Source organism: Dryobates pubescens, chromosome 11, assembly GCF_014839835.1.
Source record: "Dryobates pubescens isolate bDryPub1 chromosome 11, bDryPub1.pri, whole genome shotgun sequence".
Taxonomy (NCBI): domain Eukaryota; kingdom Metazoa; phylum Chordata; class Aves; order Piciformes; family Picidae; genus Dryobates; species Dryobates pubescens.
In genome coordinates, this window is record NC_071622.1 from 8,268,834 (window position 1) to 8,293,082 (window position 24,249).

Here is a 24,249-nt window from a genome sequence, read left to right on the forward strand (position 1 = left end):
ACACAGCATCCCCCTGCCTGGGCTTGCTCTACCCCGTGTCTTATCCTCTGCTCTGGTTTTTGGATTTTCTGGGGGTTATGTGAGGTACAGGTTACCTAAGGACTTTGCCTTCCCATACTGCCACTTTCATCTGGATTATCTGGTGCTGGCTCCATGCGTGGAAACACAGTATGTTCCTAATCTCCTGTGGCTGTTAGCTCACATTTATCACAGGAGTAGCTGCTTACCTTTGATTTGAGATCCCTGCATCAGGGACCCAGGGTGGTATTTGTCTGTGAACTGCTGCGTATGCCTATGGGATTGTATAAGTAAATAAATATAATTAATAATCATCTGACTTCAGGGCAGTGTTGGCAGGGAGGTAAATGTAGCCTTCATAGAATTACAAACAAAATCAGGCAAAAAGGGGCCTTTCTAGGAGCTGGTTTGAATGGCAATAATTGTGTTCAAGCTGCTTGAAAATTATTCTGCAAACACTGAGTGGTTTTAAGCAGATCAGAAGCACTCAGCTCATCTCTAAACCAGAATTTTTACCAAAGCCATCTTCACTCTGTTGTCTTTGAAAACCAAAAAGCTGCTTCTAAAGATGCCCCCATTTTTAATCAATTACATGCAAAGGAAAATGAAATGCCACAGGCTCCTGGCACTTTTTTCAGTGTCCAGCCTAGAAAGAAGGGAGCAACCCAGTCCCTGCAGCACCAGGGCTGAACCAGAGGGAGGGGCAGATTGGTGTGATTTACTCACAGGAAGAGTTTTGTGGTGTTTTGTTAAATCCTTTGGCCTGTGAGTGAACCAGGGGCATCTCGGGCTTTACCATGGCTCGCCATAGGGAGAGCACTGAAGGAGCAAGGGTCTGCTGGTGGCTGTGAAGGGCTGGAGCAGCGGCAGAGCTGACAGGAGAGAGTGGCTGCAGTTGACATCAGTGTCCTGCTGGCCGTGATGAGCCAGGGGTGAGCCAGTGGCCGTGGGCTGGGTAGCCCTGTGTCAGGGAGCCTCCAGCACTTTCTACCTCGCTTTAACAGTCAGAAGAAGAACTTTCCTGTTTAAAGATTAAACGTTGTCTTTAAATATTAAACAGCAAAGCTCCTCAGTCTTGATTGTGTGGCTGCTGCCGGCAAGCGCCTCAGAATTGCCAATTTTAATTAAAAAACTTTATTTTCCAGTGCAGCCCAGCAATGGCTCCTCCTGCTGGCTGGGGCCATCCGACCTGTCCCCTGGCTTGCCTGCCTCTCTGCCCGCATTTCTCTCCTCCTGCAGCAAAGTGACGGTCCCTGCCAGCCCTGAAGCGCGAGTGGCCTCGTCTGGGACTGATCAATGCCCCTGGCACTTCCTTCCAAAACCCCAGGAAAAACAATTAAAACCCAATCGATCCTGCAGGCAGCTTTGAATATGCATAAGTGCACACTTGACCTTCAGTGGTCAGGCCAACTTCCACCCTGGCTGCTTAGCTAGTTTGCTCAGGTATTGCGACTGTACCGAATGACCTTGACTAGGAAAGCAAAACGCGATGCAGAGATGGTCCTGGGGCCGATCCTGGGGCCGGGGCACCCACTGATGGCTCCCTGCTGAGGCTGCTGGCGGGCCAGGGAGGCAGGCTGGAACTGGCACCAGCACCCAGCTGTCAGAGGCTTTCCAGAGCTGTCCCTGTGGCTTTCCCAGTATCCTGCCAGTCTCCTGCTGTGATTCCTCTGTTGCTTCTGGCTGACTTCCGAGGCTCATGTCTGGTCTGGGAAAGCAGCCTGCAATACTGGAGCTCACAGTATGCTTTGTCCCTATGCAGGGACAGCCCTGCTTCCTCCCAGTCCCACACATCCTCCCCCAAAATGTACAGGGACACCCCTTCCCCAGGGATGCCCACTACTGCTGGTGACCCCAGGTCTGGACTTGCTGGTGCTGAGCGTGAGAACCTCCCTGCACCGTGCCTGGGCTTGCTCTGTGGGGTGGAGCCCAGGAGAGGGAGCCACATGCAGAGCCACTGCTGCTGTCATGTGGGGCCACCCAGCAGGTGGGTGGCAGGGTCCTATCCTGCACCTCGACCCCGGGGTCCCCTCTGCCTTGCGGCTGGCCAGTCTTCACGCCAGCCGTGACAGTGCAGATAGCAGAGGGTGTTTGTTGAAGGCAAGGAAACCTCCCTGTTGTGTACATGAAGTGTAATTTCAGTGAATTATGCATAGACTTAATTAGGAGTTTTAATTGCTAATCATCTCCCAACAGGATTAGCAATGCTGTCTATTAATTATCTGTGGAGCCCTCTGTTTTGCTAAGGCAGGAGTAACACAGCAGCATGAATGGTTGCGTAGGCCACTAATAAATTAACTTCCCCAAGCCCCATCACTCCTGGGGGGCTGCTGGCAGCAGGGGCTGTGTGACAGAAAGCCTGTGCTTGGCAGAGCAGCAGGTAGTAGGGCAAAGTGACTGGCAGCAGATCCCAGTGGTAGGCAGGCGGGTGCTGGGCTGTTGGGGTGGACCACTCAGTCAGTGCTCAGCCAGTTCAGCCCCATTCCTGCTACTGAAAACATCTTCCCCAGCATTTGGAGCCTGCAGAGGGTGTCAGCAATGCCCTGCCACGCTGTGGCCATGGTTAGTGATGATCCCTGCTGCAGGAGGGAGATAGGGGCTGCTGGATTGACCTGATCTCATCTGGGGACAATGGCCCTCATGGCAGCAGAGATAGCGGCGACGTGAACGACGCTAAGCCCACGTGCCCTTCTTACTGCTCACAATGCAGCGCTGAGCTTAATTCCTCAAGATGAAGAAGATAGGTCTGTCTGTCAGGCTGTAATTACAGCACTGCTGTGATATGTGGGTCCGGCTGCTTTCACATTTGTGTTGTCCAGGGTGGGTTTTTGTGCTGCTCGGACTCCCAACTGCTTTGCCCCTGGCTGGGAGCCCTGCAAGGGGACTCAGCAGGGCTGGAGCAGACTCCATCTGGCCAGACTGCGGGCCCTGTGTGTTGGGGTGAGCAGTGCTGGCTCCCACTGGGGTCTCTCCCAGTGATGCAGAGCCCTGAGGCAACTGGGGGTCTGGGGATAGAAAGGAGAGAGGAGGCTGGGAGGGCTGTGCTTGCCGGAGGGGAAAGGGACTGCTGTCCAGGCCTGCATGGGCTTGGGCACACTTTCTGAGTCCTCCTGACTCCTGCTGCCAACTCCATCCTTGATGAAGCAGGAACAGGGGCATGACGTGGGAGTAATGCCAGTGACAGACATGTGGAATGAACGTGCAGCCCCCAGCTCACCCCAGTGTGCCAAAGGTGGCTCCAGGTGCGGCCAATCTGGCACAGCAGCCAGCAAACCTCAGGAAGGTTTCACCTATGTAAGGCTCAGGGACAGGTCCTGGACACCTCCTCATTCTCTGAGGAGCATCTGGTGGGACAGCCAAGCTGAGGGTGCCTCGTGCAGGTGGCTCCAGGAGAGCTGCTGTGTGGATGATGCACAGCTCTGCACTGAACGTGGTGAACACAGACCCTTGCTGGCCCTGGGAGCAGCCAGGCCTGGGCAAGCACAGCTGGCTGCCAGCGGCGAGGGACACCCCAGAATATGTCTGCAGGTGGGCTGGGCACTGCTTTGACCCTCTGCTTCTCTCTTGCAGGCGTACAGCTTTGCCATGGGGAGTTGGCCAAAGAACGGGCTCTTAGACATGAACAAAGGACTGAACCTACAGCACATAGGGAGGCCTCACAGCGGGATAGGTGAGTGATGCCGCCCCGGGCCCTTCCTGTCCCCCTGGCAGCTGCTCCTGGTGCATGGAACATGCCTCAGCTCTGGAGAGCCGGTCCTGGCTGGGGTGCTGAGAGCCAGCAGGCTCTCTGGCTGGTGAATGGGACAACTACATGTCAGAGCAGGATGAGCTCTCTCTCGCTGGCACATCCCCGTGTGCCAAATACACCTGCCAGTCCCCCTGGTTGGGTAACTGCTCTCCTCCTTGGCTGCTCTGGCAGTGCCCAGGCTGAGTGTGGATGTGAGTAGCACCAGGGCTCACACAGTGCCTGGAGCACAGGGCAGTGGTCCCAGAGCTGGGTGGGATGTTGTCCCTGTTGGACCAGTCCTCCAGCTGCTCTGGATGCTGCATGCAGCCCTGAAAAGGAGGCTCTGCCAGGCAGCACAGCCTCAGGAGCTGGCTGGAAACATGCTACAGAGTGAAGATGTGTGGCCCCAGCTGGAGAACTGAATCAGCATCCTATTTGCTCATGTGTGTGATGAGTTTCATAGTCCTGCAGCCTGCTCCAAGGTAAAAAACTGAGACTTCTATGCACAGTGCCAGAGCTCCACATTTCCCCTAGCTCCTCTGCACCAGGGATCAAAGTGATATGTGGAGGGAGACCTGGCCTGGGACACTGAGGCCATAAATCTGCCTGCTGCTTAACGCTGAGGGCACAGAGCTGGGGCAGCAGCAGGTTGCAGTATGGGCAGGAGCTCAGATTTACTGGGCTGTAGGCAGGGCTGTAACTCAGGGCTGCATTGCTCTTGCCTGTCTTGTTTCTTTTGCGGGGGCACTTGATTGCCTCTTGGACACCAGCAGTCAGGTATTCCCTCTGCCTCCTAGTCCTTCATCCACAGTGACTCATGAGCATTAAAGTTCACAAGGAGGTAAGATTTACTTGGAAAAGTCACCAGCTACCTGGGCCTTGAGAAGGCTGTTTAATATTGTTTCAAGACTAACCATTAAACTCTCCAATCAATCCAAGTTAAGGAGATGAATTATTTAAAGCTCACCAGCTTTTAATTAGCAAGCTCCTTTTGAACTATGGATCTGGTTGCATTATTGACAGAGGTAGCATTAAAATTTGCTTCCTTGCCTGGGAGCAGATTTGCCTTGCTTGTGTGCCTTGTTGGGGGGGGATCACAGGAAGGGAGCAGGGACTGCAGCAGTTGCATGTGTATGTCCTGCTGTGGAGGCTTGGGCTTTTCCTAGGGTCTGCAGGGTTGGTTTGTGCCTTGTCTTTCCTTGTATTTTTATGGCCAGAACTCCCTGTGGCTGTCTTCTCTTAGTTGAACAAACTGTCCCCAGCTCTGGAGTATCATCTGTCTGCCGCTGATTTCTGCCTGTGTTTATCTCAGTGCTGTTTTCTTGCACAGATAGCTCTGCCTGATGGAGTTCAGAAAGATGCTGTTCATGTACCTCTCCACTCCAGTTCTCTAGGACTCGAGTTTTGCTTCTTCATTTCTGCCAAAATTCCTCTATGGGGGAGCACTCCCAGCTCTCTCCAGTGCAGGGTGAGCCATGGGTGGATTGCCCGTGGAGAATTAAGATCTGGGTGCCAAGCTTCCCTCTTGCAGTGCTCTGTGCCGGTGGCAAGCCTGCCCTTCACTCAGTTTGGTGGGGGGGGTTATATGGGTGCTGTGGAGGATGCCAGGCCAACAGTGCAATGGTCTTCATCTCCCCAGCACTGCCAACAGTGCACACATGCCCTGTGTGTTGCAGCCTGCTGCCTGCTGTCTTTGGCTGGGTCCAGAGCAGCTCTGCCCTGGGCACCTGCAATCCTTCTGCAGAGCCAGCAGCTACTGGCACCCTGTGTGTTTCCTCAGACTGAGCCTCCCAGAGTGAGCTGAAGGAATGGCTCATTGATGGCAGCTGGGGAGAACAGCTTCTCCTTCCAGCCAGATTGGGAGCCCCCACCACAGCTGCTGCCCACAGCTTCTGGTCTGGGAGTTTGGTAGCCCAGTGCGCTCCCAGGGAGAAGGCTCAGGGCAATGCTGGTGTCTGGAGACATGCTTTGCTTGGCATTTTGTCAGGGCACCAGCCTCCTGGCCTGCTGACTTTTCAGGTCCTAGGCATGAGTCAAGTGTTGACTCTAGTGGCAGCCTGAGAGATTCCCAGGCCAAGGACTGAGGAGGTGCTGATCACTGCAGGGGCAGCCTGTCTTCCTTGGGTCTGGCTCTGCTTCCTTGTCCTGGAGCAAGTGTTGGTCCTTCACAGCCCAGTCCTTTCCCTATCAGCCACTGGGACTGGGCACAGTCATCCCAGTTGCTGATGGTCACCCTGTGACCATCTGGTCCTCATCACTGTCCATCTTCATGCTCAACTGTTCTTGCTTCAAGACTGAGAGGAGCCATCCCTTTCCCTGCCTAGCACTGCCCTCCCCTTCTTGGCTGTAAGAAGCCTTGCTCCTGATATAGCCTTCCCCACTCAGCCGAGTAAGTGACCATTCCTCTAGGACTGCTGCTGGAGAAGAGAGGGGAGCACAGCACAGCATGCTACCTGCCTGCTGTCCCTGCCCATGGTTAAGCTGGGAGCAGCTGGCTGTGACTCTGGAGTCTGGAGCCTTGCATCTCTTCTGGGGCTGGTCCTGGTGTGCAGCAGGGTTGAAGGAAGTTGAGGGTGCTGTGAGGCAGGATTTCTAGGGCTGCCCTAAGCAGGTGTAACCAGGTTCAGCCTCTGATTTTCATGGCTTTCATGGGTCACCCATGTCCAGAAGTCTGCAAACCAAAGAGGGTTGAGAAGGGAGCAGCAAGGCAGTCTGTTTGCCAGCCACACCAGCTTCACGAATACGATGCCATGGGAGTAAGAGAGAGCTCCTTTCCTGTCAGTGTAGGGAGCAGCCTGGAGTGAGGAGCACAGGTGGTCCTGTGAAGCCTCAGCTTGCTTGTGCAGAAATGTGCAACATGGATGTTTCCCTTCAAATGTGACAGAAAAATTGCAGTGGATGGCCACTTGTTTTTGTGAACAATTTGCAAGGCATTTGGCCATCTCTCCTGGTGGGTTATGTATTATCTTGTTTTCAAATCATTCCCTGATTCACTGTCTCAGCAGATACCTGCTCCAAAACCCTACATTTGATACAATCTGGGACCAGTCCCACTCTGTGCTTCATTTCCTCTCCTTCATCTTGTTCAAAATCTGCAAGTTCAGGGTGGGTAAGAACCTCACCTGTAGCACCTGGTACATGTTGGAGGAGCATGATCAAGTCTTGGACCACATCCTCTGGGACACAGAGCTAGGCATACAGAGCAGCAAACTTCTGGGTCTCATGTTCTAAGTTTATCTGGTTTCTACTCACAAGCAAGCAAGCCACAAATCTTGTTGAGGCATTAGTAAAGTGCTCTGTGTCACCAAATACAGCTGCCTCTGGGTTAGATGGGTAAGGGTCTGCTGCAGGTATTTTCTTGGGAGGGAAAAGGTAAAGGAATGAGGGAAATGTCAGAATTTCAGCCTGCTGAGTAGTGCCAGGCAGAAGAAGGAGGCAGGAAAGTCCTGCTCCACAGAGTGAGTGGAGGAAATCTTTGGGCAATAAGAAAGGAGCAAAAGGAGAGTGTTACCTGTTCTGTCATGCCTTTTCTTGGGTTGATAAGGTGTCTCTGAGGACCAGAGATAACTTTCTGCAGCTTCTCCCCAAACATGGATTAAATTAATGTCAAGTCTAGCATGGGCTGTAGGATCTTGGTCTGAGGAACTATTTTTTTGTCTAGTGTTTTCTTCACCCTCAAAAAAGTGAAGTTGAGTCTTGCCAAAGAGTTATCCATCTTACAGACATGTGCATGTTGCCATTCTCAAAACATGTGTCTGAATTAGCTGCAGCATGTAATAGGTGTTTTAGCACTTCCATGCAAACACCAGCATTCACAGGCTCCACATCAGTGAAGCTGGGTTCTTGCACTTCAGTCTCTTCTGTTTCAGAGACTGATACAAATCAGAAGGATTAAAATCTCATCAGATCACCTGGATTCAGTAATTAATGTTCTATTTTTGCCTCTTTTTCTATCTGTTTCCTTGAAAAAGGTCAAGTTTTACTGACCAGCAGCTATCAAACCCAAGTGCAACTCTCCTTACCACTGCCCAGTTGTTACATCTGGTTATTCTTTTATTCATCAAATACTCTCTATTTTTGATACATTTAGTCTGCTTGATTATGTAACAGAATATGCCTTTAGTCTTAGTTTTTAGATGCTTGTTACATCAGAAAACCAGTGATTTCATATTTGTTCTCAAAAAGGGGGTGAGTAAATTGTTACTCATGGTTGCTCTTTTGGATGAAGTTGGAGTGCCATGCTAAAGTGCCTTAGCAGCAGTTTGAATTGGCTTTATGAGTAAAATCCCATTTCCCTTGCAGGTACTCAGCAGAGAAGGAAAAGTAAATTTCAGAATACTTTCTAGGTTCATGAAACCAAATGAAGGAGTGCCCAGTGAGTTGCAGGAGTGTTCCTGGAAGCCACCCTTTCCAAGATTTTAGAGTTAGCACATCTTATCCTCTCCCATCTCAGTTTGTTGCTTGGTTTATTTCCCTGATTGTGGAAAAGATAAAAGACATTAATTTTTTTCTTTGTTTCAGTCCTTTGTTGTTTCTCAATTCTGCTCAAGCCAGTTATTGAACTGAAAATACAAAAAAAAAAAGTTAAGTTTCCAAATCTGGAGAAGCAGCCTCTGCTGGGAAAGCTTGTTCCTCATTTGCCAGCTCTGCTTCCACCTCCAGTGCATTGACTGGCTTTAAAACACCTTTGTTACCTCTTGCTACTGGTCTTTTTTGAATCTAATTTAATTTAATAGGATCTTTAAAGTTCAGGCTTTAGCACTATTATGACTTTAGATTTTGTTCTAAATATCTGGTTTGGAGTTTCTTTCACTTTTGCCTGGAATGGAATGGAATGGAATGGAATGGAATGGAATGGAATAGAATGGAATAGAATAGAATAGAATAGAATAGAATAGAATAGAATAGAATAGAATAGAATAGAATAGAATAGAATAGAATAGAAACAGAACAGATTAGAATAGGAATAGAATAGGAATTGAATTGAATTGAATTGAATTGACCAGGTTGGAAAAGATCTTCAAGATCATCAAGTCCAACCTATCACCCAACACTATCTAATAAACTATACCATGACACCAGGCCTCCCACCCAGTCTCTTCCTAAACGCCTCCAGTGATGGTGACTCCATCACCTCCCTGGGCAGCCCATTCCAATGGCCAATCACTCTTTCTATGAAGAACTTCTTCTAACATCCAGCCTAAACCTCTCCTGGAAGGAGAGTAACCAAGCCACTGTGTCTCCTACTCATGAAGTACCCATCGCAGGTGACCAGCAGATGTGGACCCATAGTGGCACCTGTCTTGACACAATGCCCCTTGCTGGCCTCTTTTACACCGTTCAGTGTAATCCCATGAGCTGTCAGCCTCTCTGCAGGGCTTCACCTTCTTCCCTGTACCATGGTCCTCCCTCTGGGGATCTCTGCCATGCCAAGTGGAAAAGCCCTACCTGCCTGGGCAGGTCAATAGCCCATGCAGTGAGCGACCCAGCAAGCCACCGTGCTTTTCTGGCTCCATCTCTCTCTTTTCATTCACTGATTGGAAATCTCGGAAGGTTAGGCTGTGATATTGTTCCTGATCTAGAGCATTAATTAGGCCTCAGAAAGAAGAAGAGGAATTGCGTGTTTTTAACAGTGAGGTTAATGGGATGCTCGCAGAGTAGACAGTTTTAATGAGCTTCAACTCAATGTGCAGTGAGTTTACTCTTTGTGTTAAAAGGGTCACACTGCAGTAGTTTGATGTGGATTGTCTCCTGGCCCCCAGTGTCATAGGTGAGCGGCTGTCAGAGTCCAGTCAGAGCACATTTACTTAGTGACACGATTCTAATTAACTACTTTGAGCTGCCACCACGGCGGGGAGCAGGGCCAGCGCCTGCCAGGGTGCCTGCTGCCTGGCCAAGCCATCCCTCTGCCTGCTCGTGTCCTGTTGCATGGGGCTGCTCTCCAAACTGACATTGAAGGAGAGGGCAGTGAGGGCCACGCTCACTAAGAGCAGTGGCAGGCAGCTGGCCACCCACTGTAATGGGGGCCTTTGGCTGTCAGCACCAGTTCACCCCTCTGGGAGCTTGGCAGGGGTTGATGAGGCTTTTCCTTACCCTGTGAGGTGCTGGGAGCATGTGGCCCTGGCAGCTTGCAGTCCTGGGAGCTTGCTGGCTTTATTTCAGCTTCCTCTCGCCCTTCCCCTCTTCAGTTTTCCTGACTCTCACAGGGGTGCAAAGCAGCTTGCAGCCTGCCCAGTATCTGCAGGATTGCCAGTCACCTTTGATGCCCACTTGCCTTCTCTGCAACAGGGCAGGGGGCACAAGGGAACAAGGACATCATTTTGTGGAAACACACACACACACCCCCCACACCCCCGTTTTTTGACCACTTTCTATGCCAGCTTGCTTGTGCATGGCTGGCAGAGCTGGTCCCACCCTCCTTGTCCTTCCCAGGAAGTGGGAGAAGCCTTGGAGAGCCCCACACTCCCCTGGACCAGGCAAACCTTGTTCTGCTCTTCATTTCTCAGCAGAGGTGGCATACAGCTGGTTCTGTGCCTAGGGGCAGTGCCATTTCACCACACCATCCTTATGCCAAGGCATGCTGAGAGCAAGAGCGGAGCACAGGGCTCACTGCTGCAGAGCTGGGCACGGGGCTGCCTCAAGGCCACTGCCCCGCTCACAGCAGCCCCAGCCCGAGGCAGAAGGGGAAAGACTCCAAGTTAAATAATTAAAAGAGACTTAAGTAAAAATCAACAGAAATGTCATCAAATGAGCAGTGTCATTTTGAATTAGTGCTTGTAAAGGTCAGGCAGATCCAGAACAGGTGGAGCGGCTGCGTGCCGGTTGTTGCAGCCAGGCAGCATGGCCTGGCACCCAGGCAGGCAGGGTGCAGGGACCAGCCCGCTGCGCCGGGGCACCTGCCAGACGCTGGGTATGGGGAGAGGGAAGGTGGCATGGAATGCCACTGTGAGCCCGAAGCCCCACGGACCCAAGGAGGGGTGGGGAGGGAGGACCGACCGGAGCGGCCAAATGGAGGATGCGCGTCTGTCAGAGTCCAGTCAGAGCACATTAACGCGGTGACATGATTCTAATTAACTACCGTGAGAGGTGTCACAGCTGGAAAAGCACTGAGCAGAGACAAGCTTTTAAAAAAAAGAAAAAAAGCAATGTGACAGTCTTTTTTTTTTTTTTTTCCCCTCTTTCTTTTTCTTTTCTTTTCCTTTTTTTACTCTTGTGTGCTCTCTCCCCTCCATGTGGGAGTGGATCTAAAGATAATTAGGATGTCTGGCTGCCTGGGAACCTGAGCCGGGGCTCTTTTGCTTTCAGTCATTTAAGTTTTCGACATCTCTCTGAAGGGACTTGGTGGCGCAGTGGATTACTGCGTGCCAGAGTGACAGAACACTCTTCTAATCGTAAACCCTTTTTAGAAAGGATTCTGCTCTCCCTTTTTCCCCAGGAGCAGCAGGGGGTATGTTCTGATCACTGCGGCTCTGTTCCCATACATGCTACAATGGGAAACTCAAGGTCTTTCAGCTGTTTCCTGCAGCTAACAAAGGAGGCACAGAAGAAAGAAAGGAAGGATGATTGAGTGTTTGTGTTGACTGCACTCACCCCTCTGTCCTACCCTGCCAAAAGTTGGTCTTGTGTTCGCAGGGGTGGGGACCCCGCTGCCTGATCAGTGTGTGATGGGTTCCTTACACCTTACTCCTCACCTGAGGGCTCATGGTGCCTTAGAGGGGAGGCTGAGAGGGACGTTGAGGCTTGGGCAGCCCAAGAAGAGTGGGGGAGCCACTGTGTGCTCCTCCCAGCTGTGCCCACTCTCTGGGGATGCATGGAAGGTAGGTGCAAGCCTCTCTGCTGGCTGGAAGTGGTCATGTTCGCAGCTCCAGTGCCACACTGAGTATCACTGCTATGTTTGGGAGGCCCAACTGCAGGTCAGGACAGATCTGTCTCAAGCCTCAGACCTGGTGGACTCTCAGCAGGATATTGTCCTGGAGTGGCCCTTTGGCATGGCTGCTCTTGCCCCACCCTTTTTCTGGCTCCTGGCATTAGGACCAGCCATGGGGACTGGCAAGAAGAGCAGATCTTCCCTCCCTCCCTCCCAGGCCAGTTGTGATTTTCAGCCCAATGTTCAGCCCGATTCATGTCTCCAGTAATAGATGAGAAACATCTTAAATTTATGTTCTTTGAATCACTCTAAACTGTTGTTGGCATACTGGGAGCACAGGGAGAGGCTGATGGTTTGTATTATGTGGGATGTGTGCTTTATCTTGCCAGTCAGACAGTCTCAAACCCAGAAGCACGCAGACTTGAACTGGTTAGTATTAGAGAGATCCTTGCACTGCCTTGGACCCATCCTGCTGTTGGCTATTTGTCCAGTCCTGTGGCTGAGCCTTGCAAAGTATCCCACACACGAACACTGCTGGTAAAAACTCTTCCACTGACCAAGTCCTGTCACAAGTGGTACCGGGAGATAAAACAGCTTTGCTAGCACTTGCTCTCCTGCCCCTGTAACAAGCATCACTTCCCGTGCACCGTGATGCATCCTCTGGCACGTGATGTGAGAGGCTTGGAAGATCATTAGCTTTCTAGAGAGCCTTTTCTGTAGAAAGCAGTGACGTAAAACACCGAGTGACATTTTGATTTCCCTGTGGCTTCTTTTGGTGCCTTGGTGTCTCCCTGCAATGTGTCCCAGACGAGGCTGAATGGTAACACGTCTTCCCTGGCCTGTGAGGAGGGAAAGTTTCCTGTTAATGAACGTGAACATCTCAATTAGGAGCAAGGATTGCCTGCCCTGCTCTGCAGTGGGCTCCAGTGGAAGGTGTCTTTTAGCATCGTGCTGGCCTGCGACAGCAGTGTGTCCCCAAACCTACCCTCCCACACGTGCATCCTGGGGGATTGCAAGGCTGCTGCTGTTCCCCTTGGATTAGCCCTTATCTCCAGGGTTTGGGTATCCCATGTTGTGCCAGCTCTGGCAGCCCTAGGTAGTGTCAGGCTGTAAGCACCATGGTTCTTCTCTGCAAGGAGGAGAGACTCCTGCCCAAGTTTTACCAAAGATCTGCCTCTAATGAGGGTGGTGGCAGAGGTACAGAGTGAGGCTGTGTCAGCAAGGGACACCAGGTTTAAGCTGTCCTGCTTTGCCTAATGGGAGTTGATTGCAAGGTGCAACAGGGGAAGGGGTAGCAACCAGCCAGAGAGACTTCACCACAGTTTAACAAGTTTCCATTCCCCTGAGTTCCCTGGCAAGAACCCCCTCTAAGTCTGTGCAGGATTCATAGGAATAGGATAATTAGGATGTTACAAAGCTGCGACCCTCAGAGGAGTCCTTGGATTAATCTGGTTTTTCCCTTAAAGACATCTGTAACTACAATCTTTGTTTCTCTCCTCTTCTTCCCCCCTCCCCTTCTTTTCCCCCCTTGTCTGTCTCTGTATCTCCTGTCAAACCGTTGCAGACGTAAATGACAAAGAAATCAGAAAGAGAGATCAATGCAGTCCAAATTAGCACTTGGAGATAGACTGTGCTGGAGATGTCAGAGCCTGACCCCAGTTGATCTGCCAGCCTCTGCCGGTGATATTATGTAAATTGTATCCATCTGGCAGAGCCCAGTGAAGGACTAATGTGGCAGGGAGGGGGCCGTGGCCGGATGCCTTTGGGAAGGGGAGAGAGCTGGGGGTCTTTGGGGAGGTGGGTCCCTGATTGATGGGGGAGATAACATACTGCATTGGCTTCATTTGCGCTCCTGGGCGGATTAAAACCCAAACTCTAGATAAGAGATAACCAAACTTCATTTAGCTTTTTATTTTATTCCTTATTGCTATATCCACACAACCTAGCACCAAAAAGAAAGGGGGGAGGGGGGGAAGATGGTTCTCAGTGCTCGTTTCCTGCCCGTCATTACCACTGATGGCAGTTTGAGGGGAGAGACAAAGTCAGTGAAAGAAAGCAAGGGAAGGGGAAAAAAAAGCTAGCTGCTTAAAAGACTGCTGTAACAGGAGCCTGGATAATAGAAATCTCAAATTACGGTGATCGCCTTGTTAAGAAGTTTGAAAATACAGCCAGATTGTCTTTAATGAGAGAAATATGGCTGTTAGTTAGTGAAGGAGGAGGGAATGGACCTTGTTTCAAGATCTGTAGCTCACCCATCAAAGAAGCACTGGCTGTTTCATTTCAAAATCCTGCTCCTCTGCCTGATATTAAAAATAGTCGTTAAAGGCTTTGACTAGCAAGACGGTTCTCTTTGGCTTCCTACTCTCTCCACCTCCCCCCAAAGACTTTGCTAAGAGAACTTCTGCTTTTAAAAAATGGCCAAGCAAAGAAAGAAGGGGAGGAAAATGTTGGGCCATGGAGTGATGCTGTTTCTGGCACCCAGGAGTGCCCAGGGCCTTCAGACCGAGCACCACCAGCATTCTGGTTGTCTCTGCTGCAGCAGAGGTGAGCCCTCTCCATGCTGTGTGCCTGCTGTGCTGAGGGCTGCAATGTAATACTATCATTCTCTCCTCCTGGCAGACCTAGCCCAGGCTTCTTTGGTATCCAGATGCCTGTTAAGCACCATGGTGCTGCTTTCCTTCACCTCCCCTGTGCGGTGGTAGGCCAGGGATGAAGATGCAGAGAAAGGCTCTGACAGAAGCCAGGTCTGGCAGCTGCCCATGGGACCCCCACCTCTTGTTAAAAGCTAACGGGCACCTCTGTGCTGCTAGGCTCTGACCCGTAACTCCTGCCTCACGCTGCACTGACAATCCCCTCTTCATTCTCCCCTGAAATCGAGGGATCACATTAATTGGTTTAGGGATCGCTGCCCCATGTCCTGAGTGGCCTGTTTAAGATAACGAACTTGGGCTGTGTTAACAACTGGTATAACTCAGCAGAGGATCTTGGGATGAGGCCTGGATGGGGAAGATGCTGCTGGGTGGGGAAGATGGGCACTGAGGCATCAAAATTCTGTCCAGTGCTGTCCTTTTCCCTGTCTTTACACAAATCAGTGTAATTCTACCCTGCTCCCAAATTGCTAACGAGTTGAAATCCCAAGGCAAAGGCCTCTGGCAGGAAGGGAGAGCTGCACCAGCCGAACTGCCACCCTTGCTCACTTTGTGGGTCTGCAGTGGGATCGTGGGGGATCTGCACTCCTCTTTATCCTCCATAGCATGAGGTTCTTCCCAAAGCTGCCACAGGCTGATGCCAGCTGTGCCATTAACCACCTGAGCTCTGACTTGTTCCTGGTCCTGTGTCAGAGCCCTGCAGCAGACATGTGTTGAGACAGCAGGGTTACTCTCTGTCCCCAAAAGGCTTTGACTAGTACTGTTCCAGCTTGGAAGCTGAATTCTTCAAATCCAGTAGGAGCCCAGGCAGCTCCTCTCAGCCTGGGCCCCAAACTGAGTGCCACCAGTGTGCAGGATGTGGGCAGGAGGATAGGGTCATGAGTACAGTTTAGTGTGAGCCCAATGATCCACGCTGCTGGGACCAAGGCTCCATGCCCTGTGCTGTGGTCTGACATGTTTGCCCTGCATGTTCAGAGGTCTCTGAGGGCATGGCATGAAGCAGGGGCTCAAGAGCTCCCGACAGTTTTTGGCCAGGTGGTGCCAGAGTTGCAGCAAGATCACTGGGGCTGGGCTGCTGTCACTGCCAGATTGTGCTGCCTCATCCCTCCATGATGCTGAGCTGATCTTTAACCATGGACAAGCCCCTAGCCCATGATGTGCTGCAAATCCCCCCAGGGATGGAGGGCACCTGGCAGTCCTAGGTAAGTTCTCCAGCTGCAGTCAGCCTCACTGCTAATTGCACTTAGGCCTGTAAAGTACACAAGTAGAGGCTCCTGGCCAGGTCTGTCTCTGCAGACTTCCCTGCTGCACCCCAGCTCTGCATTGCCCCTTACTTTCCTGCTAACCCTCAGCATCAGGCATGGTGCTGCTGGTTGCCTGTGCTTAACAGGGTGTGCGTGTCTCTATGCCCACTGCTTCTCTCAGCAGGCAGGGAACCCACACCCCAACACTGCCACCTCTGGACCCTTCACCTGGGATAAGCCTGTGGCATGCAGAGCCCCCAGCCTCATCTCCTGCAGAGACCACAGCAGCAGCATCTTGCTGGGAAGCCCTCTCCAGGCAGTAACTCCAGCTCCGTGGGGCCAGCCTCCTGGTGCCAGGAGTACCGGGGTCGGGTCTCCTTTCCTGCCCTGTGCGTTTCCAACCAGGAACCGGTGATTTGGCTTTCTTTGCATGCCATGGGCACCGAGAGCTTGACAGCTGAACCACCACCAGCACCCACAAAGCCCTCTGCTAGTGCTCTCCCCCTCCAGAAGTACATATATAACAGGCGAGAGAGGGAGAGAAAAAGAGAGACAACGGCTTTGCCTCCACGCTTCCGTCCAGAGCAGTCTCCTAATGAGAAGAATATGGCTGCTAGTTAGCAGAGGGGTGTGTCCTGTAGGCTAAAATGAGATAGTTACACTGCACTGATTGAAGGTTGAGGTTAGAGGGCAGCACAATTATGTTCAGGAGATTCAAGGGCTCTGTTTGATGCGGCAGTTCTAAGCTCCCAGCCAGTGTCAGTAGTTTAGCTCAGGGTTTCTTTTTCTTTTTCTTTTTCTTTTTTTTTTCTGGTGGGCTAAAGACAGGAAGGATAAAAACTATGGGAATGAGTTGTTACTATTATTATAAAGTGCTGTGAGGGGTTTTTTTTTTCCTTTCTTTTCTTTTTTTTAAACCATCAGTTCACCCCCCCACCCCCCCCACCCCTTTTGCTTAACTGTTTCCTGATCATTATTTTTTCAAGCTGCTCAGAGGAAAGAAGAGAGCATCCCCTGCCCCCAGAGAGTGGCTGTGAATATGCTCTCAGATGGGGAAGGTGATAGTTTTCTGTGCCCATGTTTTGGCTCAGTTCTCCGACGGTGGATCAGGAAAGCAATTAGTAGTTCAGATTATACCAAGGCCAAATTCTTTGTCTCAAAATGGCAGGTTAAGAGTTGGAAAGGAACCTTAATTGTCTGGTGCTGAACTAGGTATTTTTTCTGAGAGCATTTCCAGTGCCTAGGGCTGTTTATGGGGGAGTCTCTTGTGTTTCAAAGGCCCTGCAGCGACACTGCCTTTTCCCAGAGCCTGCAGGAGTGTCCAGGCACTGCACCCGGTCCAGACACCCCAGCAGCATTTCTGGCCTCTCCAGCCTCTCCCAGCAGCCAGCTTGCTGCCTTGCAGGCAGCTATGCACCCTCTCACCAACCCCAAGACAGTCCTGGCCTTCTCCACTGCCCTGTATTCTAACCCTTCTGCAGCTCTAGGTGCAGCCTGCCTGCACCCTGCCGCTGCTGCCCACACCCCCCACCAGCTGGCCTCAGTGCATGGAGGCAAGGACTGCGTCCCTAGCATCGCAGCTCAGCCCTCTGCAGCCCATTTGCCAGAGTGCCACGTGTCCCCACCCCAGCCCCCCATCATCCCGGCTGCAGCTAGGGGTTGATGGATCGCCCCCAGGCTGGAGTCTCAGGATAGCCCCCCGAAGGGGATGCAGCACACATGGCGCTGAGCAGGGGCCTGCTGGGCTGCTGGCCTCCAACAACAGTTTCTAATCTTGATTGGAGAGGAGAGCAGCGGGCTGGGGGGGGGGCTAGGAATTGGAGATAAATGTTAGCTCATTTCTTAAGTAATTAGTTACCTCCTCATCCCCATGTTGTAATTGTGAACAAGCTGTAATGTTTAATTAGTGTGTAAATGAAACCCCAATTTCATAATGGCTGCGGTGACAGCGCTAAGTGAGACAGGCACAGAAGGGGCTGCATTGTTTCAGCGGGAGATGAAGCTGTCGCCCAGCAAGCCGAGCGTCTCTGGGAGAAAATGGAAATGATAAACGAAGTGAGGCTAATTAGCAAAATCATACAGGCCCCACTGATGGTTCTCATCAAGAGGAGGTAATGAAGCGGGCGGGCCGAGCTGAGGGGGGATTAATTGGAGCTGATTCCTGCACATGCAGGAGCTGTAGAGCAATTGACGTAAGGATGCAAACTTTACTGCTCTGCTTCTCTCGCCCTTCCCCAGGCCTTGGCTGTGGGCAGAGCCTGTGGGGACCGGGGAGCAGTCCCTGGGAGCTGGTACTGGAGCGGGCAGGACGTGGCTGCAGGGAGATGCAACCTGCCGGCAGGTGTCTGGGCACATGGACACCACCCCACAGAAAGCACAATGTGAGAACTCTGAAACACTGAGGAGCTGCTGCAGGGCTGGTTGGAACTAGATGATCTTTCAGGTGTCTTCCAACTTGGATGATTCTGTTATTCTGTAGTAATCCTTAGCTCCTTTCAAGTCCCTTCACCTCCACTGGTTGTAGTTTGGGTGTAGACATTCAAAAAGTAAACAAACACCTCTGTGTGACGGGTGCTGGGAAAGGGGTGAATCTTACCTACTTGCCCTCTGGGCAGGGGTCTTTAGAGACCTGGTGCCCATGGCAGTGTGGCATGGCAGCCAAGCTGGAGCTTGCTGCAGTGGGGAACCTGGGTTGTAGTGGAGCTGAACTTTATCCTTTCAAGCTGTGTGAGAAATGCCCTTTCTACAGCTGCTGATGCACAACCCTGATCGCATTGCATTACTTACTGACATTTCAGGGAGTGTGTGGAGCCCTGCTGCCACTCTGCTTGGCCCCAAATGCCCCATCCCTGCTGTAGCTGGGAGCTGGCTGCCTGTGGGCCAGGCTGCTCCCGAACCTGCTCTTTACCTGCCACCGACTCAGTAACAGAAGAAGGCAAAAGCCTTGCCAAGCAGAAGAGAGGACAGCAATACCCATCTGTCTGGGCTTGCATGTGTCTGTCTCTTAAAGCAGGTTATTCCTGACTGCACATGAAGCTGTGGGACCATGAGCTGATCTTTTCAGTCTTTCAGCCTCCTTTTCAGCCAAGGAATGGTGGGGTGAGCTGTGTACTTGGCAACTGCCAGTCTCTGGGATGTCCAGTGCCTGCCCGGGGTCACCGCGTCCCTCCCTCACGGTGCTTCCAAGGCCCTCGCTGCCTCTCCTGCTGAGTAATGAGAGATTTCCCTGGGCCTCTGAGGGCTCTAAAGAGAGGCTGAGCAATATTATTTATTCAGTTGTTTACAGAAGCATTTGATCGGGAATAGTTCTTCACTGCCAGCCTGTTGTGTATTATTCATTGCAATAATCTCTGCAGATTGTGATAAACTGTGGCGGCGGCGGCGGGGCAGCGCGTGGCAGGGCTGCACTGCCCCCGCCGCCCGCACCGGCCGCGGAGATATCGGCAGCCGCACTCATAAATCTCAATTTACAAGTGGGACTATTGCACGGGGAGTTATAGTTATACTAATGATTACTTCTCTGTCTTATTTTTCATGTTGCAGCAGAGCAATAAATTTTTAAGAACAGCCTGGGCACGGCGCTAGCGACGCCTGCGTGTCCTCTCGCCACGCTGCGCGGGCAGAGAGCACTGCGCCTGGGCTCCTCTGGGCAGCTCACCAGCAGGGTGCCAGCCCCGCTGCTCAGGGAGGGCTTTGTGTCCCCACACTGGGAGAGGTGCAGTGGCAAACTTCCTGCGGGCGTGGTGGGGCAGCAGGCTGCAGCATCGCTCTGGGCTCAGCTCTTGACATTTGCTGTCCTGGAGAAGACACTTCACCTCCCTGGTTGGGTTTCCCCACAGGGAATGGGGGCTGAGCCTGTCCCTCTGATGCAAATCTCGGTTAAATTCAGGAGGCCTTGGGACTGACAAGGCCAAGGGATGGGGATTTGATGACTGAGTGCAGAAATGATGTTTGAGGGGTGCTTTCTCTCCCTGCAGCTCATCACCTTCCTGGTGCTGGGACTTTCCCAGAGACAGAGGAATGGGAGCTGCCTTTTTACAGATAGTGAGCCCACAGCATGGCCACAGCAGGGAAACATCAGGCTGGGGTGGTCCCACCTGGAGGAAAGCCCCCTTTCCTGGGGGACAGCAAGGGTCAGCAGAGGAGGCTCTGGCTAGAGGAACCGAGACCCAGCTCCTATCCTCATCTCTGATCAGCGACCCATGAGCATCTGGTGGCATGCCTCCTGGAGGAGTCCCCACGGGGGCACCCCCCAAATACCAAGTGTCTTGCCCAGAAGGCAGTGGTGGGACATGGGGTTCAGCGAGCATTTCCTGAGTGTTTATCACCGCTCCGAGGTCTGTGATGTGAGGCCTCTGATGGATGCCTCCATTCACAGGCTTGACATGATGATGTACAGGGAGCCTAGAGACATATAGATTTTCAAAGTGGCCACTTTGAGCATAATTATAAATATCCAGCCTCTTTACATAGTGAATTACTGCCAGGAAGAGAAGGCACCCAGAAGGGCTGAAATTCTGGCATCCAGGCTTTCTTGAGAAAGCAGCTTTGGCAGAGATTCCCCCACCCATTTTGGGGTGCCAGGAAAGGGTGGGCATTAAGGGATAATGCCTTTCCCCACCTGTGCTCCTCTGACAGCTCCTCTCCCTTTCCTCTCCATGCTGGCAGTGTCTCTCACCAGGGGACATCTCTCAGGCACTTCTAGGTCCCTGTCTTCCCCTCCTTGTCTGCACCAGAACACCGCAGCCTGATCTTAACCACTTCTGAGTGGCTGGCTTCCCTTCCAGATCATGGCACAGAGCATGAGGGTCATCAGGGAGCTAATGGCCCCACGGACACTGCAAAAGAGAGATCTTGTCATAGCTCATGGCCAGCTCATCTCCCTCCACTTGCCTTTGGAGCATCCCAGTCCATGCAGGCTTGGAGCTTGGCATTGAGAGAATAGTTTTCAGTTGTGCAGGAGAAAATCCTTCCAGTGAGATGGCTGCTGGATGCCAGCTCTGCAGCTGAGACCTAAGCACAGTTAAAAGCACTCTCACATGACTCCTTGAACCCACAGCCTCCTAGGAAAAAGGCAACTGTCCTGGAGGAAACCATCTGGAATTCCCTTTATTATGCTTTTTTCCTGTGGTTTGGGTGACATCAGAGCATCACTGCTTCCCTCTCCATGCTGGAGCTAGGGTGAGCATTCCCTGGGGAGGGCATCTGCAGGCAGCAGCGTGTCTGTCCCTGTGCACGAGTGAATAGGCTCAGCCATTGGTCATTGCCTTTCCTGATGTGGGACTGAACCATGATGGAATATTGCAGGGAAAAGCAAAGAGGATCTTCGAGGCTTTGTGGAGGTCAAAGAAAAAAACTGAAGCTGAACTGAAATTAATGGCAGGTAGAGATTAGCATTGTGCCCCAGTTAACTGCAGTGAGCTGAGGGGAGGCTGGGGGAAGGTTCTAGCTCGCCAGGTCAGGATCTCCCAGGAGCCCCTGTTTCTGATCTGTGAATGCCCCAGACAAACAGGAGCAATAGCTGGGGACCTGGGACAGGGACACTGAGTCAAGGACTTTCTGGTAGGCAAGAGCTGGAGTAGCCAGAGGCTGCAGATGGCAATGGGAGACCTCGGTGGTCTGGTGTTGGATTAGATTCCTCTTTCTCCTTCCTTCTCTGCACGTCTTGCCAAACTCAGTATGCATCCCTAGCCCTGTTGCAGCTCTTTGTCCTTGTTCCCTTGTCCTGGACCCTTCCCCCATCTCTGGTATCATCTCAGCCACCAGCCCCACTAACTCCCCATCGCTGTTTCCTCCCTGACTCCGGCTCTTGTTGGCTCTAGTGTTTCAATGAAGCAGTTTCCTCCCTTGCACTTCCCAGGGAAGTAATTGGGAGATGGGTTCCTACTCCCCACACAGGTGCCTGGAGTGGGTGCCAGTGGAGTTTGAGTAGCTGGGAGCAGGGGGCCAGCTCAGGGCTGGCTTCCAGGATCCACAGACGGGGCTGGGTTTGCCCAGAGTGGGTGAGATTCTGATGGGAAATCCCAAACACTCCCTGGCCTGAAAATCACCTTCCCAACAGACTGCAAGGCTTTGTTCCGAAACATCTGGGCACACACACCAAAACCTCACAACAAGAAGTAGCTGGAATTTAAGGGAAATAGTGACATACTTTTCATTCTTGTTGATGGCAAGGTATTAACAGTTTGGGCTGGAATTTCCTGGGGAAAAGAATTGAGTGTAAGTCGAATTTCCAGCATGGAGCATTTCAGCCAGATCACTAAACCTTTGGGGGAAATCTGGGTAGGTCCTGCCAGAGCTCAGAGGAAGCACCAGCCCCTCTTTTTCCTCAGCACACACCCGCCCCTGTGCTCCTGGGGCTGGAGCCGCCAGAAACCCAGCTCCTGGTGGCCCCAGGGATCAGGCTTTGCTCTCTCCAGCAGCCCTGTGCACTGCAGCATGTTGCATAAGGAACATTAATTAACATTACTGGAAGATCTTAGGAAAGGTGCAATTTGAATGATCAGGCACTGCAGTCATTCAGATGCTGAGTTAATTCAATGCTTGCACACAGTGCTCCTACAGATTGTTGGCTTTAAACAAACAGCAGTGACAAATTTGTTGCTGCAGAAATGTGGTCATTAAGTTGGGAGCGTGTGTTTGACCTGAAAGCGATTGAGTGATGGATGCAAGTCATTTTAAAGCTGCAGCAGCCAAAAGGATGCTCCTTTTGGAGAACAATCTTGCATCTGAGGCATGTAAATAATTTAAACTAACAAGTAAAGTAAGGTGAAAGCACTGCCGTGGGCTGCCCTGTTGTGTTACAGCTCTAAATGCAAAGCAGGGCAGTGCTGCTGGCTCCACAGTGGAGGAGAGCTGGCATATGGAGGTGTAAGGTGCCAGCTTTGGGGCTGTCCCCAGAGATAAATAGTACCAGCTGAGCTCATGTCACTTAATAGTCACTTGTGGGAGCCGTGCACCCACCGCTTTCCAAGTGCAGGCAGTGCAAATACCATGAGATCCCCACGGAACATGGACCAAAGCGGCTTGGTGAAGGTCACCCTGATGTTGACAGGGCAGGACTCGGGCGTCCTGCATTGTGGGACTGTCCTGTTCCAGCCACTCCTCTCCTCGAGGCAAAGGAGCCTGACATTCCCTTCACTTCCAGATGCCCAGCTCTGGTTCATCTGGTCCAACAAAGGTGCTTAGGGGAGCCAAGAGCTCAGCATGCTGTTGGGCTGCTGCTCCATGCCAGCCTCGCTCTGAGCCACCCTCTTCACTGCTGTTGACGATCCCCTCACCCGTGGACTGTGAGCTGGGAGGGAGCGTTAGAGCCACACCGGTCACGTCGCATGGGTCTGCGCCTTCCGCTGCTGGAACTGGCGCCCCAGTAATGAGGCTGGTAGTTACTGTGCACGGGAAGCAGCCTCAATATCTCGGCCATTTAGTTTAATGGGGGGTTTTAAATACCAAAAGCAATTAAGTTCACATTGTGAGCTAATCGCCTACAAAATTTCATTTCAAAGATGTCAACCTGTTTGTGAGAGAGTTGCTGGAAAGAGATCCCAAATATGCCACCATGTCTGTCCGTTTGTCCTTCTCTGCCTTCCCTCTTTCCCAGCCAGAGCCAGGTAGGCTTGTCAAAACAATCACATTCTCAGTCTTCTGCTTTTCTGGTAGTAGGTTTTTCCATGGTGTGAATTTCAGACATGTAAGTTAATGCCAGTGACTGTTGATGGTTACAGTGCTTAGCTGGTACCACGGGAGTGAAAAGGAGGGATTAAAGGGCTGGTTGATGGGCAAGAGCCAGCTTGATGTTGTAGGGGAGCGGGTGGGCACACAGCCATGTACCCAGGCCAGGAGGAGATGGTGGGTGCTCTGCCCTGGGTGTTACCTGCAGCCCTGGGGCCTGTGTCTGTGCTGCTGTACCTGGGGACATAAGTGGTGTCAGAGCAGGAGCACCCAAACATTGCACAAGCCCTTTCACCGTGGCTAGCTGTATCAGGCAAGCTGCTGGCAGCATTTCCACCCCATTCCTCATCAGCTCACCCCACGTGCCTGCCTCTCCACTCTTCCTCTGGCCCCAGCAACTCAAGCCCACGGCATCCGTGCGTGGCAGCCCCAGAGGGGCCAGCTTGCCCGTAGGCTGCGCAGCTTTATCAGATCAGAGAAGAGCCGGAGGTCTTTGCCAGAGATTACTTGTTCTCCTAAAGAGCCGTGTTACTGAATATGGAATAATGCCCCTTGACAGCCAGCTGGGGGTTTCGTTTCCTGCACTGTAGCTATCCTGTTAATGCTCTCTCCTTAAAGCACCTTTGCCAACTGAGCCACCCACGTGCTGCCTGTCACCCCACTGGCACAATGGGCGGGGGCATACGCCACGCTGTTCCCCGCCAAGCTGCCAGCTCGCGGTGTGCCCCACTGGGCTGCACGCCGCCGCTCCATTTTGCATGCAGCGTTGCTTGGTCCAGACCCCCCGTGCTGTCCTCCCCAGCCGGTTTCCCTGGCCAGCAATGGGGAGGTGATTTATGGAGTCCCCCACACACCCGGTGAGTCCAGCTCTCTGCGTTTCAGGGAGATCCATCGCACGGGGAGGGGAGGTCACTGTGTTGCAGGTTTGCTAACCTTGCCCGCTTATTAAAAATGGTAAAAGCCTCCCTTAGGACTCGTGAAGTATAGATCCAGAGAGCTCCATATGCTGTTTCCCTTAATGAGATGTCTGCCTGAAGAGCAATAGCAAAACACACCATCCAGTTCAGGGTCCCT

General features: G+C 52.0%; 1 protein-coding gene across 2 annotated transcripts in view; it reads left to right on the plus strand.

Moving 5' to 3' along the window:
* Positions 1–24,249, plus strand: part of ERI3 (ERI1 exoribonuclease family member 3) — a 138,647-nt gene that overhangs the window by 97,385 nt on the left and 17,013 nt on the right. For both annotated transcript variants that reach the window (XM_054165542.1, XM_054165543.1), the window contains exon 7: positions 3,589–3,688. In XM_054165542.1, coding sequence (XP_054021517.1) covers positions 3,589–3,688 — 100 coding nt within the window. The remainder of the gene's footprint in view (positions 1–3,588; positions 3,689–24,249) is intronic.